General features: G+C 34.2%; 1 protein-coding gene across 18 annotated transcripts in view; it reads left to right on the top strand.

Annotated features, from left to right (window-relative positions):
• LOC144974676 (SCO-spondin-like) overlaps positions 1 to 13,700 on the top strand; it is a 116,924-nt gene extending 103,224 nt beyond the window's left edge. For 14 of the 18 annotated variants that reach the window (XM_078917917.1, XM_078917800.1, XM_078917854.1 and 11 more), the window contains 3 exons: positions 2,135 to 2,345; positions 3,681 to 3,877; positions 9,686 to 13,700. In XM_078917917.1, coding sequence (XP_078774043.1) covers positions 2,135 to 2,345; positions 3,681 to 3,877; positions 9,686 to 9,762 — 485 coding nt within the window. In that variant the 3' untranslated portion in view covers positions 9,763 to 13,700. Of the gene's footprint in view, positions 1 to 2,134; positions 2,346 to 3,680; positions 3,878 to 7,849; positions 7,955 to 9,685 lie in introns of all 18 variants that reach the window. The other 4 variants (XM_078917934.1, XM_078917793.1, XM_078917925.1 and 1 more) reach the window with 2 other exon arrangements.
• The last annotated feature ends 1,546 nt before the right edge of the window (positions 13,701 to 15,246 follow it).

Genomic DNA, 15,246 nt, shown 5'->3' with positions numbered 1-15,246 from the left:
TGGAAATACCAGCCGACCAGGACAAAGAACTGTGTCAGTCTTTATCTTTACCCAAAACTCGGACAATCGTGACTGACCTGTCCCAGTTAAATTGTACTTAGTTGATCCGTATTTGACCAATCGCCTCAAACCACTGTGTCTCAAACCAACGTAAATTGTAGTCAATAACAACAAGGTCAAACCAAGCCTGTTGTTGCGTTCGATCATATAGACCTCAACAGATGTATACGTCGCTCAAACCGATATTTCGTTACAACCACATTAATCTTTAGAGCTAAATATTTAAAGCCGAACTTTCGAAATTTAAGTTTAGAATGAATATTACATTTATTAAGACGAGTTAGTTTTATTTCCCTAAACTTCAACAAAGATAACTTTCCTTAATCTGCTCATTTTGACTAAATTAAATGCTTAATTTCCAACGTATTCCCAGATTGAGGCAGTAGGTCACGACATGTTTAGTCCGAGGAAAATGAAATCACATTTTACTTCTACTAAAAAGTACATAAACAAAACACATCAATTCTATTTTGTCCAGAACTTATTTTTACTTCAAATATCGATGGCCTTCAATTTGTACTTGTAATGAATTCTTAAAACATAGACTTTGAAGCCTCTGCTTTTAAGAATGTTTGATAAAATGAGGGTCGTTTTGAATAACAGAACGGCCGGAGCTGCGAAGCTGTATAACATCGAAAACGGAATGCTTTAAGCCAGTCAGCCAAGTCCAGTGAGAAACAACGTTTTGCCAATGTACTGCTGAATACTGTCATCATTTGTTATGACAGTGATTTAGTTGATGAAGGTCATGACATTCGCCGATGCGTGTCTTTATTATCGCTGTTGTCATAGTGGCAATGTTTGATTTATTCCCCGAGCAGGCAATATGGAACAAAATTTTCACTTCAAACAGTACCCGCCCCTGTTAGGCATTCTTTATATTACTATATTAATGCTCTTACTATACGCTCTTTAGTCATATACTCTTTCACCTCTGTGTTGAGTAGGATATAACGTCAGGATCAGAATGTTTCACTATCAGTGCGTAGCAAGCGTTAACTTCAAGCCTGACTCTAGAACTGGAGCCATCGTAAAGTTATAGCCTGACACTGACAAAAATAAATGACGTCAAAATGCCAGTCTTTTGCCACAAAATAAAAAAATCATGAGTTGTATTCAATAGTTCAACGAATGAAATAACTTGTTTCCATGAGCTCTACTAACGACGACTCACTAGACGCGACACAAACCTAAAAAATGACGTCAAACTTCCAGTCCTAGAGGGTTCTGCTGTCAGGCTATGTTAACGGTAGTTATAGCCAGACACTGAAACCCAAATAGACTGGCATTTTGACGTCATTGTTTGGTTTTTGCACCGCCTAGTGAGTTGTCGTTAGTAGTGTTCATGGAAACAAGTTATTTCATTGGTTGAACTATTGAATACACAACTCACGATTTGTTTCCTTTGTGGCCAAAGACTGGTATTTTGACGCCATTTTTTGGTCAGTGTCAGGCCATAAGTTAACGATGGCTACGCTAGAACCCACTAGGACTTATATTTTGACGTCAACTTTTAGGTTTGTGCAGCGCCTAGGGAGTTGTCGTTAGTGATGCTCAAGGAGACAAGTGAGAGCATTTATTGAACTATTGAATATAACTCACGATTTGTAAAGGAGGAGGGATAGAGAGAAAGAGAAAGAGAGAGAGAGAGAGAGAGAGAGAGAGAGAGAGAGAGAGAGAGAGAGAGAGAGAGAGAGAGAGAGAGACTCACCTTTAAACTACATTATTGATCAGTGTCAGGCTATAAGTTAACGATGGCTACGATCAAAATCAATGTCACCTGACTTTCTGACAAGACGAGATACCCTACCACTGAGCCACCGATTAGCACAAGACACCAGGTCGTTCGGCTAAGAAGCTCACAACATTGCCATCCGGAAGAATAATGGACCAAAACACAAACTATGTGTTACCTTAAACGTTTATAAACTGGTTAATACAGTTTAGTGAGAATTACTCATAAACGCGGATGGTAAAAAACAATAACAAAGACCCGAAGTACGTCACTTCATTCTATCTATTCCACGAAACCTGTTGTTTTGATGCATTACTTTTATATTGCTCGTTCCATCAGGACACGACCAAGAAAAACGAGTGCAAGTACAGGGCTGGGAGGGAGCACGTGAGTACGAGGTAGAGCTCACCTACAACATAACGTTTGAGCAGGTGACATCCGTCGTAGACCTGTCGGCACACTGTGAACAGTACATCAGTTGGGAGTGCTTTGCTGCTCTCATTCACAACTACAATGACAACAACAAATTGACCACGGGCTGGCTTAACAGGTAGGAGTTTTGACATAAAACTGGATTACCTAGTTATTTCTATTTCAAAAACTGATAATAATAATAATAATAATAATAATAATAATAATAATAATAATAATAATAATGATGATGATGATGATGATGATGATGATGATGATGATGATGATGATGATGATGATATAATAATAATAATGATAATGATAATAATAATAATAATAATAATATAATAATAATAATAATAATAATAATAATAATAATAATAATAATAATAATAATAATAATAATAATAATAATAATAATAATAATATAATAATAATGATAATGATGATGATGATGATGATGATGATGATGATGATGATGATGATGATAATAATAATAATAATAATAGTAGTATTAATAATGATAATGAAAATAGTAATAATAATAATAATAATAATAATAATAATAATAATAATAATAATAATATAATTATAGTAGTAGTAGTAGTAGTAATAATAATAATAATAATAATAATAATAATAATAATAATAATAATAATAATAATAATAATAATAATATTTTTATTATTATTAATATTATTATTATTATTATTATTATTATTATTATTATTATTATTATTATTATTATATTATTATTATTATTATTATTATTATTATTTATTATTATTTTATTATTATTATTATTATTATTATTATTATTATTATTATTATTATTATCATTATTATCGTTGTTGTTTCTATTGTTGTCCTCCCAGGTCAGATTGTACGCGGTCGAGAGAGAGAGAGAGAGAGAGAGAGAGAGAGAGAGAGAGAGAGAGAGAGAGAGAGAGAGAGAGAGAGAGAGAAGAGAAATTGAGGGATAGAGATGATAAAGAGAGCGAGAAGAAAGAGAGAGTCGATAAAGAGAAAGAGAGAGAGAGAAGGAGGGAAGGGGGAAAGAGAGAAAGAGAGAGAGAGAGAGAGAGAGAGAGAGAGAGAGAGAGAGAGAAGGGGGTGTTGGAAGAAGAGAAGAGAAACCCAACCCTAATTCAGTACTGAAAATCGTCCCCCTGGTTGTGAAATGATTGCTGTATTGATTGAATAATCGAGACACCAGTTTCAACTTCAAGAAAGATTGGAAAGTTATTAACAAACTCATAAAACACTCATTTCTTGAATGCAGCGAGTTATTGAATATTTAGAACTACAACTCGAGCGGTCATGTTTCCAGTTGATATCTAACTATGAAACACACTTAAATGATAGCGTAGAATGATAGCGTAGTAATTCGACTATTGCTTCTCGTCTTAAAGATATTTGATTAGGGGATATAAATAATAAAAGATGCTCGTTTATTCACCTTCAACCTTTACAGAACGAGAGGTATTGCCGACTACTTTGGAGGGGCGTCCCCAGGATCCCACAGCTGTGCGTGCGGGATGAACAACACGTGTTTTTCCCCTGAGGAGGTCTGTAACTGTGACTCTAATGACCCGACCTGGCGTCAAGATGACGGGTATCTTACTTACAAGGATGATTTACCAGTCTATGCCTTTGTAGCAGGAGACACAGGTAAGGTACTTTAACTTGTGTCGGCAATTGCCGGTCTCATTGTAGTATGTAGAACGGAATCCTTGTTTCATATTAATTCCATTAGCAACAATAATAACTCGATTTTATTCAGGGTTCTCACGATTCAAATTGTTAAATTGCGACGCCTGACAAATTTAGAACGTTCACCTTTGTTCTACTCTAAATCTTGGAAGAAAACGAGTGGACTATAATTGAAAATAAACTTTCCTTTAAACAGATCGATTAGAAATCCCTTGATGTGATTAGGGGTTTTGTTCCGTGATTTTAAACACTGACGGCTCGGACCATCAGCAATATGAGGCGAATAACGAATGATTAACGCAAATATATTTTTGCCGGAATAAAAGAGTAGCATAGCTTATTACATAGCAACGAAGAGGTTACGTTACGGAATGAAATTGAGAACGGAAGAAACTTAAACGTCTTGTTAATATCAGTTCAGATTAATGTTATGATAATAATGTCGCAATTAAGTACGTACCTAATCATTGTTAGATCTGAGAAAGGGGGTTGATATACGTATTAACTACAGTGATGTTTTTATGAAATATATTATTATATCATTTTACAAATCAGCAGAACAAAGCTTTTGAAGGGACAAAACTCATTTCTCGAAAAAGATCATATCCGACCAAGATCACTGCTGGCAAACATTAACGTTTTCATCTGGTGCGGAAACAGATTTTCACTATTAACATCGCTGGTAACTCACGAAGAGACAGTCTCAGCGCAATTCTTTTTACCGTATATTTGGAAGCAGTAATAAAAGAATTAAGACAAAAACTCCCGATTTCTTAAATCCTTACCCGCGAAGTTATCTATTCAGACGATGTTGATATATTTGATACAGTAGACCAGGCGAAGCAGCAAATACCTACAATATCAAATTCTCTGGACATTGAAAACTTAAGGTAACAGTGGTTTACAAGCAACAAGCGGAATGGAAAAGTGAAAGAAAACTCGTAAACTTGAGTAATGCCAATGAAGACATCAAACGGAGAAAATTGCTACAAAACTTCTGGAACAGGACGACTATCATTAATGAAAATAAAAGAATACGCCGTAACGAAGCGATAGTGCTGCTAATCCTATGTACATCTGTGGTGCATGGGATCTCACAAAAAAAGAATTTGGATACCCTGGACTCCATTCATCGCAAACAATTGAGACGAGTTATTGGTGTAAATTCGCCAGACAAAATCATTAATGAGGATATATATATGACAGATGCAGAGTACAACCAGTCAGTCAGTAAGCGAATAAAGCGATATATTCCATCACACACCTTGATGGATGACAACTTCAAATAAGGAGCGAAATACAGATGGCATACCCCAACTTCACTTCCAACAACGTTGAATCAAGATCTCAAAAAATATCAAATGTATTGAGAAACAACAACGGAAGAACTGATTTCAACATCACAAGGAAACACCCAATTTCCTCAGCCTCTTAATACATATGATGACCCTCAAAAGCTAAGAAAAACTTGAACTGGACAGAGATTTATGGAAACAATTTACTAACTGGATACTAAGAACAGACTGACACACGCGAAGTAACACACACATTGTTCACGGCATGCGTCCATAGATACAATACAGCCATATTCAATAATTCATTCATCTTACAAATCATACTTGATAAACTTTTAAGTCTGTCAGTAAAGACAACCATTAACTTTGGTCACTTAAGATACGCATATAATAAAGGGAATACGACAATGCAATATTTTCTTTTTGCAAACCAAACTGAAGAATTTGTTTTCAATTGTACAAGTTCTCTCATGCCACAAAGAGTATGTAATAACAATGGTATTTTGTTGAATTTAAGCGCCAGTCATCTATCTTGTTATTTATTTTAATTACAGTATAACGTTTTGAGCTAGAACCAATGTAAATGTTGCTGCTCGAAGCTCGATGAAATAAATAAAAATGTAAAATTGAATGTAAGCTTCAATTTAATATACGAAAACAGATAAAATGGACGTTTCAGGTTTCCCTTTTATAAAAAAACAGGATGAATGAAACACTACAGACGAATGAGATAATGTGGTAGTGGCGTTGTTAAGATGAATAAACAAAAACATTGATGGGCAGGAATTTACAATAGGAAGGTAGTCCTGTGTAGTCCTTTCTACAATCAAGAGGCTCATCTTGGCATCTCACTATATGAAGCAAAGTCAAAATGGTTGTTTATGAAATTGCTGAGATGCGAATCAAGTCTAAGCTTGCGTTCGATTATGTACGCCACTATTTTTTCAAACAATATTTATTGTCAATGGTATCATCTTTGGAAAGCAGTTCATATAATATACGTCTAAAATATTGTTCAAATTGAACTTGAGAACTACCATGGCCTCATAACCTTTTGCCAATCCGTAGTGTTTGCAAGTTTCATCACAAAATGGTACTTCCCGAGCAAAGCAAAAATGATATTATATCGTATGTGCCCGAGCTTTTAAATCTCCAACTTTAGTCACCAATGAGATCTTGTTTCAACACCATGATTAGTTTTTCACAGAAAAAAAAGTCCCCTTTCGGCGGTCTATTTATAAGAAAAGTCGCCTTTAGACAGTATGTTAACGCACATGTCCTTTAAATTTCCTCTGTCTATTGTTACAATAAAGTTGGGTAGAATTTCTGAACTTAAATATCGACTAAATCTTTAAGAACTGGATTGATAGAAAACATTTTGAACGTCACTCTTGTAAATGTATGCTAAAAATAAGGATTTGAGCGTACACGATATCCTGATTTTACAAATAATTATTGTGAGAGACCAAATGTTATCAACTATATTCAATCGTTTAAAACAGACTTCAGATTTGCAAACATGAATATCTAACCTCTTTTTTACTTTTTCCTGAGCCAACTTCGATTGCCAAGCAACACAATCCATTTACTCTTGACATTTATATTCATGTGATTGCAATGTCATCTTGTTGGTATCCAGTCTTATACTTTTCTCTAATCCATTATTTAGTGAAATTATCCAAAAACTATAAAGCTGCTGTTTTTCTCCTTGAAACAAAAAGACTCTTGATTTGTCATATTTTTCGATTTAACATTGGTGCTGGTTTGTTTTCATGTTACAAATCTTCATTGTTGATTTCTTTCCTTCTCTCATTACTTTTCTTTCTTTTTACATTATTGCTACCAAAGTACTAAATTCAAGATTTATATATATCAGTCCATCAATTGCCTCAAACATATTCTCCACTCTAACCTGTTGTCTTGTCCATTGCTTTCCAATCTTTTAAAATTGAAACATAGAGTTTCAATTGGTCATCCTTTGCGTTATCTCGATTGTTTTCGAAACGCTATAGCTTATACTCTATTTTCTTCGGAAAGATCTCTTGATCATACATTGTTTTAAATCATTTACATTGTATTATTACGACATTTGTTTTTTTCAACTAGTCTACAATTCATTAGGGGGTCCCGAAGCTCAGATGTCAGAGCACTCACTTAAGGCACAAAGTGACCGAGTTCAATCACAGATGACACACTCAGCAATGATTGAAGAGCTGGATCTGTTCGATCTAATGGCAAGTACTTTGCTATAGACTGGCATCTCATCAAAAGGGTTGCTACTGTCTATAACAGCTCCAGAAGACTACTTTTTATGTAATTCCAATTCATCAACCGTCAGATAATGTTGATGAGTAAAACATGTGCAATATACATGACTAAAGTTAAGGTTACCTGTGCCATGAAATTTTGTTTTAAATTGCAAGTACTGTAATATCATTAACGGTCTCGTCAAAGTATACCATATCTTTCATGTATAAATATCTTTTCGGCCTCTCAACTCACAAAATACTTTGGAATAAATCCGGTCTTGAGTTGAATACGTTGTTCTCGTGGCATAAATTTGCATTTCAACAAGCTAATCGCAAAATTCAAGAGATGGTTTTAGTCACGACTTCATTTACATTTATATTTCAAGGTGGTCTAAAGGAGGACGGCTTTAGCTTCGTTGGACCTCTGCGATGTTATGGAAATGAAAAATAGGCTGAAAATATAACTACTATCTAGATGAAAGACAAAGCAAGTAACGGAAACAAACTAAAAGAAAGAAAAATGAGAATTCAACTCATTATTCTTTCTTCCGCTTCTACATTTTGAATCTTTCGGCTTATTTGCTATAACTTTCAATGCACTGCATTTTGGAAGAATTCGGATGCATTTTAAATTCTACCAGAGATTTAGTTCGCACTCCTTATATTTCAAATTTTAAATGTTTTATCTATTGAGTATATTAGTCATCTTTTAAGCTTATTATAATTGTTATGTGCAAGCTACATCTCATAAAATTGGAATTTGAATGCTGCGACCGAATTCAAATACTCGTCATGTCGTAAACATGTCAATGGAATTCATTTTCTATCTCTTCACCAATTTTATGCTCCAATTCTATTGCTTCCATTTCTCTATGCATCATTTTTCTTTTTGAATAAATAAATAACAGTTTATCACTAACAGCATGGTTATCGTCGTCTTTAACAGTCATCTCAGTGCAAGGCAATCTCTATCATTTCAGTTATATTTGTTTTATTATTATCTATAATCAAACTAACAATCTCTTTTTCTCTTCAGCATGATTGAATTGTTGTAACGATATTGTAAAACTTTTAATACATTTTCATCACACTTTTTTCCTGTAATAGAAACAGAATCTTTCTACATCGGCATGCCTTTTCATCTATTATATCATTGTTGTGTTATGTCTTTTATTCGATTTTGAGAATAATTGACAAAGGGGAATAAACAGATTCTAAGTATATTTCGTTACTAGGCATTCCTGGATTAGGGATTGCTGCCACATAAACACGCTAGGATGGTTATGATCTATATGAATACCAAATAAAAACAAGTATTGGCTACTTAGCATCAAGTTCAACTCTTTATCATTTTAAAACGTTTTTACTATTCACTTTACTCACTCACTCAATCCTCTCCGGGCCTGCTGGCACTTGAGGCGATGCAAGGGATCTCTACCTGGTCCTGTCAGCAGCTATTCTTGGGGTCATCTCAAGGGCCAGATCTCTCTGTTATAGGTCCCTCTCTACGGTCCAAGTCTCCTTGGGGCGGCCTCGCTTCATCTTGCCTTGGGGTGTCCATCGGAGAGCCTTTCTTATCAGTGTTTCATCAGGTCTGCGACAGACATGCCCCAACCATTGCCATCTTTTCCATTTAATGAGACTCTCCAGAGACTCCACTTCATCTCTCACTCTCAAGTTCTCATTTGAGATTGTGTTTGGCCAGAATATCTTGAAGATTCGTTGCAAGTTTCCGGATGACACCCTCTGTGATCTTCCAACATTCTGATCCATGGAGTAAAACGCTCAAGGCATTACTTATACAAATCTTTATTTTAGTGCTGGAATATAATCCCGTTGCTCTCCAAATTTGTTTGAGGGAAGCGAATGTCTGGTTTTCCTTACTGATTCATTTTACTAGTCATCTCCAAAATATTTTATGAAATATTTCATGAGCGGTGCACCAATTGTTCTTTGTTTCTTCATTATGGACCTACCCTTTTAAATTATTTGTGTAAGTAATTGAGACAATCCCTTAGTGCGATAAATGCCATTCTATATGTGATTCTTTTTTCTCAACGTACTTTCGGTATGTATTCATCGTAATCAATTTTTCTCTCTTAAATTTTTATTTTATTTTTCGTTTCATGAAAAATTATGTTTAACGTTTATAATCATGTTCTTATATCGTCTATTTGATATAACCCACTAATCATTGCCGCTGGTCTCTCCGACAATTTCAGGCGAATGGCTGAAGGAACAGGGGTACCACACTATTGGGCCTCTCAGATGCCATGGCAGAACGGACACATTGGGGTGACGAGCAGTCAGTGCCGTCCCTATTTGAAAAGAAAATCTGAAGTTAAATATGTTTGCAATGTTTAGTGTGGTTTGCTTTCCATTCCATGTTACCGTTACTTAATCCTGTTAAGATATTTCATATTGTCACTTATTAGCCCAAAGCATGATCACTTTATATATAATAAAGCATCTAAATATGCATGAATGTTTGAAATAATAATGACTGATTCGATATTATTTTTTATTACATAAAATTAATTTTGCCAGTAAGTTGTCCTAAAGCACAACTATAATATTTCAAATTATAGAAAAAATATAAGTATGAACAGTATGGAAAATTAATAAACAGTTAATGTTGTGTAAATTAAGCTCTCTCCCACAGGAATGGTGTTTTGTTTATATTTTACTCTGTGATGATTGTTGACCATGTAAAAGCATGTGATTCCCAATTCACTTCAGTCTTTGACCCAGTCATTTATTATACAGATTTGAAAGCATTACTAAATGATTCAATGTCCATCTCATATTCTAATTTTTTGTTTTAGTTTTTAACATTCATAACACTTTTCATTGGATTTTTAAATTAAAACAATTACATTTTATTTTTTCAATGAGTTATAATGCTTTATATTTTGGCTTTCAGACTAATTTGACAAGATATGGCTATTTCTACAAAGATAATTCATGCTTTCCAATATAGATAGTTGTTAGTTTTATAATCTGTAAGTTTCCAGATTTATTGTCTTAGATATTATATATTGAGCTATGAGCTTTAAGATTGTTTGTATTCTTTTTAATGAAAAATGTCTCATAATTCGTCACACGTATTTCGATAACAGCTGGAGATATGGAGGAAGGTTATCATCACATTGGAGAAATACGCTGTTGGGGAAAACAAAGAAGAAGTGTTTAAATGTCTCTGTTGTCATTCGACGGACATCCGGCGTTTTCAAACGAGGACAAAAGTCTCTGAAGAGACCATCTTTTTTAGGATGGTTGGATGTTGTCGACTCTTTGGGCGCGGAAGGATAAAAGTATTGCCGATAAGAAGGATCAACGACCACGGACTGCCCTTGGACTATCAAATGAACAGTTTCGGATTATGATGAGCTGAATTTTTGTGTATGAAGTTGTGATAAAATATTGTTCCATGGCGTAAGTGATCCAAATGTAACATTATTTCAATAAAAATATTTTGGCATTTTGAAAAATAAAAAAGGAATTGATGCAAGGCATTTTGTACATTTACTGACTGAAGCAAGACATGCCTTTGAAAAATGCATTAACCAAATTTTCGAACCAGCTGAATTGATCATTATCTACTACCGATTTTGTCCTCCACAACATTCGTTTTGCAAACGACGCACGCTATCCTATTGGCATTATTTACTTATCGTAAATTTTTTTCGACAGTGCGTCAATTGAAAAATACGTCAAAATAGATGATAACGCGATTGTTCCTTCATTTTTTCCCCGTCACATGCGCCGCAATGACCATTATTTTTATTGCAACCTCATAACTATATTAGTACCTACTTCTAAATGTGTCGAAATGATTAAGTTTTGAACTCGTATTATTGGAACGGTCTGTTCATTGGCATTTAAAATTAACATACATACGAAGTTGATTCAATTCATTTTTAGAAAATACTACCTGAAAGCTTGCTTACTTCCGAAACTGTTCATTGAGACAAATTACCCACTACGATTTATTTACCTTTATAAAACTTATATAATTTTTGTTTCTGATCACGTTTTATTCTTTAAAAACTTTTTATTTCGTTTCTTTGGTTTTTAAAAATTCACATTTGATTTTAAAGTTATTTATTATTCTTTTTGATGTAGACCTAGTCAAATGAAATGAAAACAATGCTTCTGATGAAACACTATTTTTTATTTGAAATTGTATTAACAATTCCAGAAATTGCAGTCAATTCGCACTCTTCATTGCAACATTTAATCTATTTGTTTAAGTAACTCGGAGGAAATAATTCAACAGTATGTGGCTTTTCTTAATAACAAAAGCAGTTTTAGTATTAGATATAGTAATTTAATATGAATTAAATACCATCCACATACATGATTGTATTTGAAATTTTTGATGTTGGGATAAGTTCTTGGGGAGTTTCTTTGAGTGCGACTACCAGATAATATAATTTGAGCAAGAAGAAAAATAACAACACTGACACTCACCTCGGTTCAGTGTTATAATTGGTGAAATGATTTATAATAAATATAGTAACACTATTGTTGTGCTGATGGATTGTTGTGTCCAAACTAAAACCCTGCTAAAGTTGTTCAGTATAAGACCAAAGTAAAATCCTAGAGCTCAAAAGGACATAACACAGTTTACAAATTTTACACTTCCATGTATTTTCGATTTAACAGCATTAACTTTTCATTGGCTTCGCAATTAATTTCCTACACATTTCCAACACATCCATTTTACATATGGCAAACGTTCAACTTATTTGCCAAAAAGATATGTTTTAGAACAGTATATTCAACAATAAAGGATAGTTTGACCTCGAGTTCACCTATTCTCTTCTTTGGCCTGAATTATTAGTGTGTATCTTATACTGAATACCAGGAACTGACTAATCTAATGGATCTATTTGTGTAAACACCATCAGTTTAAAAAGAACCCGGATCTCACTGATTGCTCTTTATCTCGTGGGTGCGAAACAAAAATTTCCCAGAAAACCAAGAGACTTGGGGACATCGGTGAAAATCACATACGAAAAAAATAATCTCAAACAATACCGTAACATAGACATGCATACATTGATGAACAATCCACATTTCTACCAATTTTGGGCTCTGTGTACATAGTCAAATCTGAATTTATAATTAAGAAATAAAATATATTTTCGTGTTAGTGCTTATGTGCAAAGAAGAGTAACGGCAAATTTTATCACCAACAATTTGATTTGAAAGAAAAATCATTACTTACGTCAACTGCTTAGATTAAGGCCATGACAAAATCTCGACTTAAGTGTTACACAACGTAGATAATTCCAACCGGAAGCGCCCTAAATGAAAATGTGATCCAAGTATCTCTGTTAAACAAGAAATCTGTGATAATTTTAACTGAAAATGAAGTAAAATTTATGTTTTATGAAAATCATGCAATCAGGATTTCTAATCAAAATACTATCAAACTTACATCCTGATATGGAATTCACCAACTACTACAACTACTTATTTATAACAAAATCATAACTAAGAGCATAAACAAATTGAAAACTCTTACGTCAGCAAGATGAAGTGACTGGTATAGCTATTATTGTGTTCTAAACATAGAATGCTACAATCTCATTTAAAATGCCTTTCTATCGGCTAATCATAAAAAGTAACAAGTTTCTATCATTTTAAACCACGATTTGAACTAAATACCAGTGAGTTACATGGTTTAGGAAAATGCCTACGATGAGACTCGACATTTATAGAAAATACAATTTATAAAGATTAAAATTTATGATTGGTGGATCCAATAATATTATTTGAAATTAAAGCAAGAGAAGATTGAAAAGATTGATATTTAAGTGTGTTCATATATATAATTTTTACAGCTTTTCGGGACACTAGAATCGTTTGCAATTAAATTGATTGGCGAGTATTGATTCCAACATTTTAAACAATTTAGCCAGAAAGTTTGCTTTATAAAAGGCCTTGCGCTTAAAATATTTTTTTGGGCGAAACGTTAAAATTTTTGGTCTGTCATGAAGACGACTGCATTACGATTCTGCTTTGGTAGACATTAAATTAGAACTGAGTTCGAAATAAAGTAGAAAAAAAAAATGTTCAATCATAATGTATGTTTAGGTAATCATATGAACTTCTTGAGCTTCCTTCTCATTAATTTTCTCTCTCTCTCTCTCTCTCTTTTTAAATTTCTTTTTCACGCTCACTTTATCATTTATGTTATTCTACGATTAAACATTTGGTTACAGCAAATTGAGCGGACTTTGTTGTTAATGTTGTGTGCGTGCGTGTGTGTGTGTGTGTGTGTGTGTGGATGTAGGTGAGCAGAAATGTATGTTGCAGTTCCCATTTCATCTGAATTGCTAGAGCTGCCTAATTGAAAATTTGTAGATTAGAAGATTTGTGTCTTGAAAATAATGTACCTTAACTCTCTCCTTAAAACCATTTTCAGGATCTTCCCCAGAACTTCACACCCAACTAACACAAAAATACATTGTTTATCACTCTGCCATAATAGCAATAACGTTTTTGCGAAACATAATTTATTTAGCAAAACATGCTCTACAACACAGTGTTAATTTTCTTTAATTTTTTTTGATGTACAACAGAAATTTGAATAAGAAAAATGTTGGCGGTATCATAAGGAATGTGACGATTGTCCTGTAGTTGGTAAGGAGAGGGTTTAAAATCAGCTCGTATCTCCATCAGGGGAATGAAGTCGCTATACACATACAATAGTTAAAATGTTTTGCAATGGGGGTGCCTGCGAGGGCAAGCGGAGCAGAAGGAGGTCAAGGAGAAGATGGTTTCTAGACTCAGTAGACTGGATGGGGAGAACAACCACAGAGGCAGAAGGTATGGCAAAGTTGAAAACCTGAATGGTGTTCCGTCGGGGTCGGGGTTTTTTGTGTGCTGCGTCCGTCCAGCAAGCATCCGCCATAAAGAAGAAGAAGAAGAAGAAGAAGAAGAAGAAGAAGAAGAAGAAGAAGAAGAAGAAGAAGAAGAAGAAGAAGAAAGAAGAAGAAAGAAGAAGAAGAAGAAGAAGAAGAAGAAGAAGAAGAAGGAAAGAAAACAACAACAACAACAAGAAGAAGAAGAAGAAGAAGAAGGGTAATAAATTAACTTCATTGAAATTAACAATTGATGAGATGACTTTCAAAATACTGTTTAGTCACTTGTAGAGAGAAAATAAGATAACTCTCTCTCTCTCGCTCTCTCTCTCTCTCTCTCTCTCTCTCTCTCTCTCTTCCTTTGAATCTATTAGGCACTTTGGAATAAACAGGAAAAACGCCGCTCTTTCAAAATGCTTAGGGTGTTGTTCTATAAGGCAAATAAAAAAAGTATTTCACTCTTTAACTCACTAAATAAAACATAAAGTATGGCAGTTTCCTTAGGATAATAAAAATGTGACTTAGCATTTTTCGAACGTCAACTCACCAGTTAAATTTAATTCAATTCTGAATTTATAACTTCTGGCGCCAGCTGGTATTCTTCAAGACGTATTAATGGATTATAATTGCATATTATTTTGTAGTTCTGCAGTTAGGCTACAACTCGGTAGCTCTACAATAATAATAGGCAGGTCTGGTTGTGATATTGTTTTCAACTGTCCTGCCTCTGTGGTTGTTCTCCCCATCCAGTCCACTGCGGTTATGTGGTCTAGTGGTATGACACTCGCTTTAGGATCGGAAGGTCCTGGGTTCGAGCCTCGCTCGGTGCATTGTTGAGCCCTTGGAAAAGACTCTTTACTTGCATTCTCTAACCATACGCATGTGTAAAATGAGTACCTGGCCGTTAA

Source organism: Berghia stephanieae, chromosome 1 (assembly GCF_034508935.2).
Source record: "Berghia stephanieae isolate SIO BIC M18660-M18661 chromosome 1, UCSD_Bste_1.3, whole genome shotgun sequence".
NCBI classification, from domain to species: Eukaryota; Metazoa; Mollusca; class Gastropoda; order Nudibranchia; family Aeolidiidae; genus Berghia; species Berghia stephanieae.
Note: the sequence above shows the minus strand (reverse complement) of the source record. Positions and strands in the feature narration are given on the sequence as shown.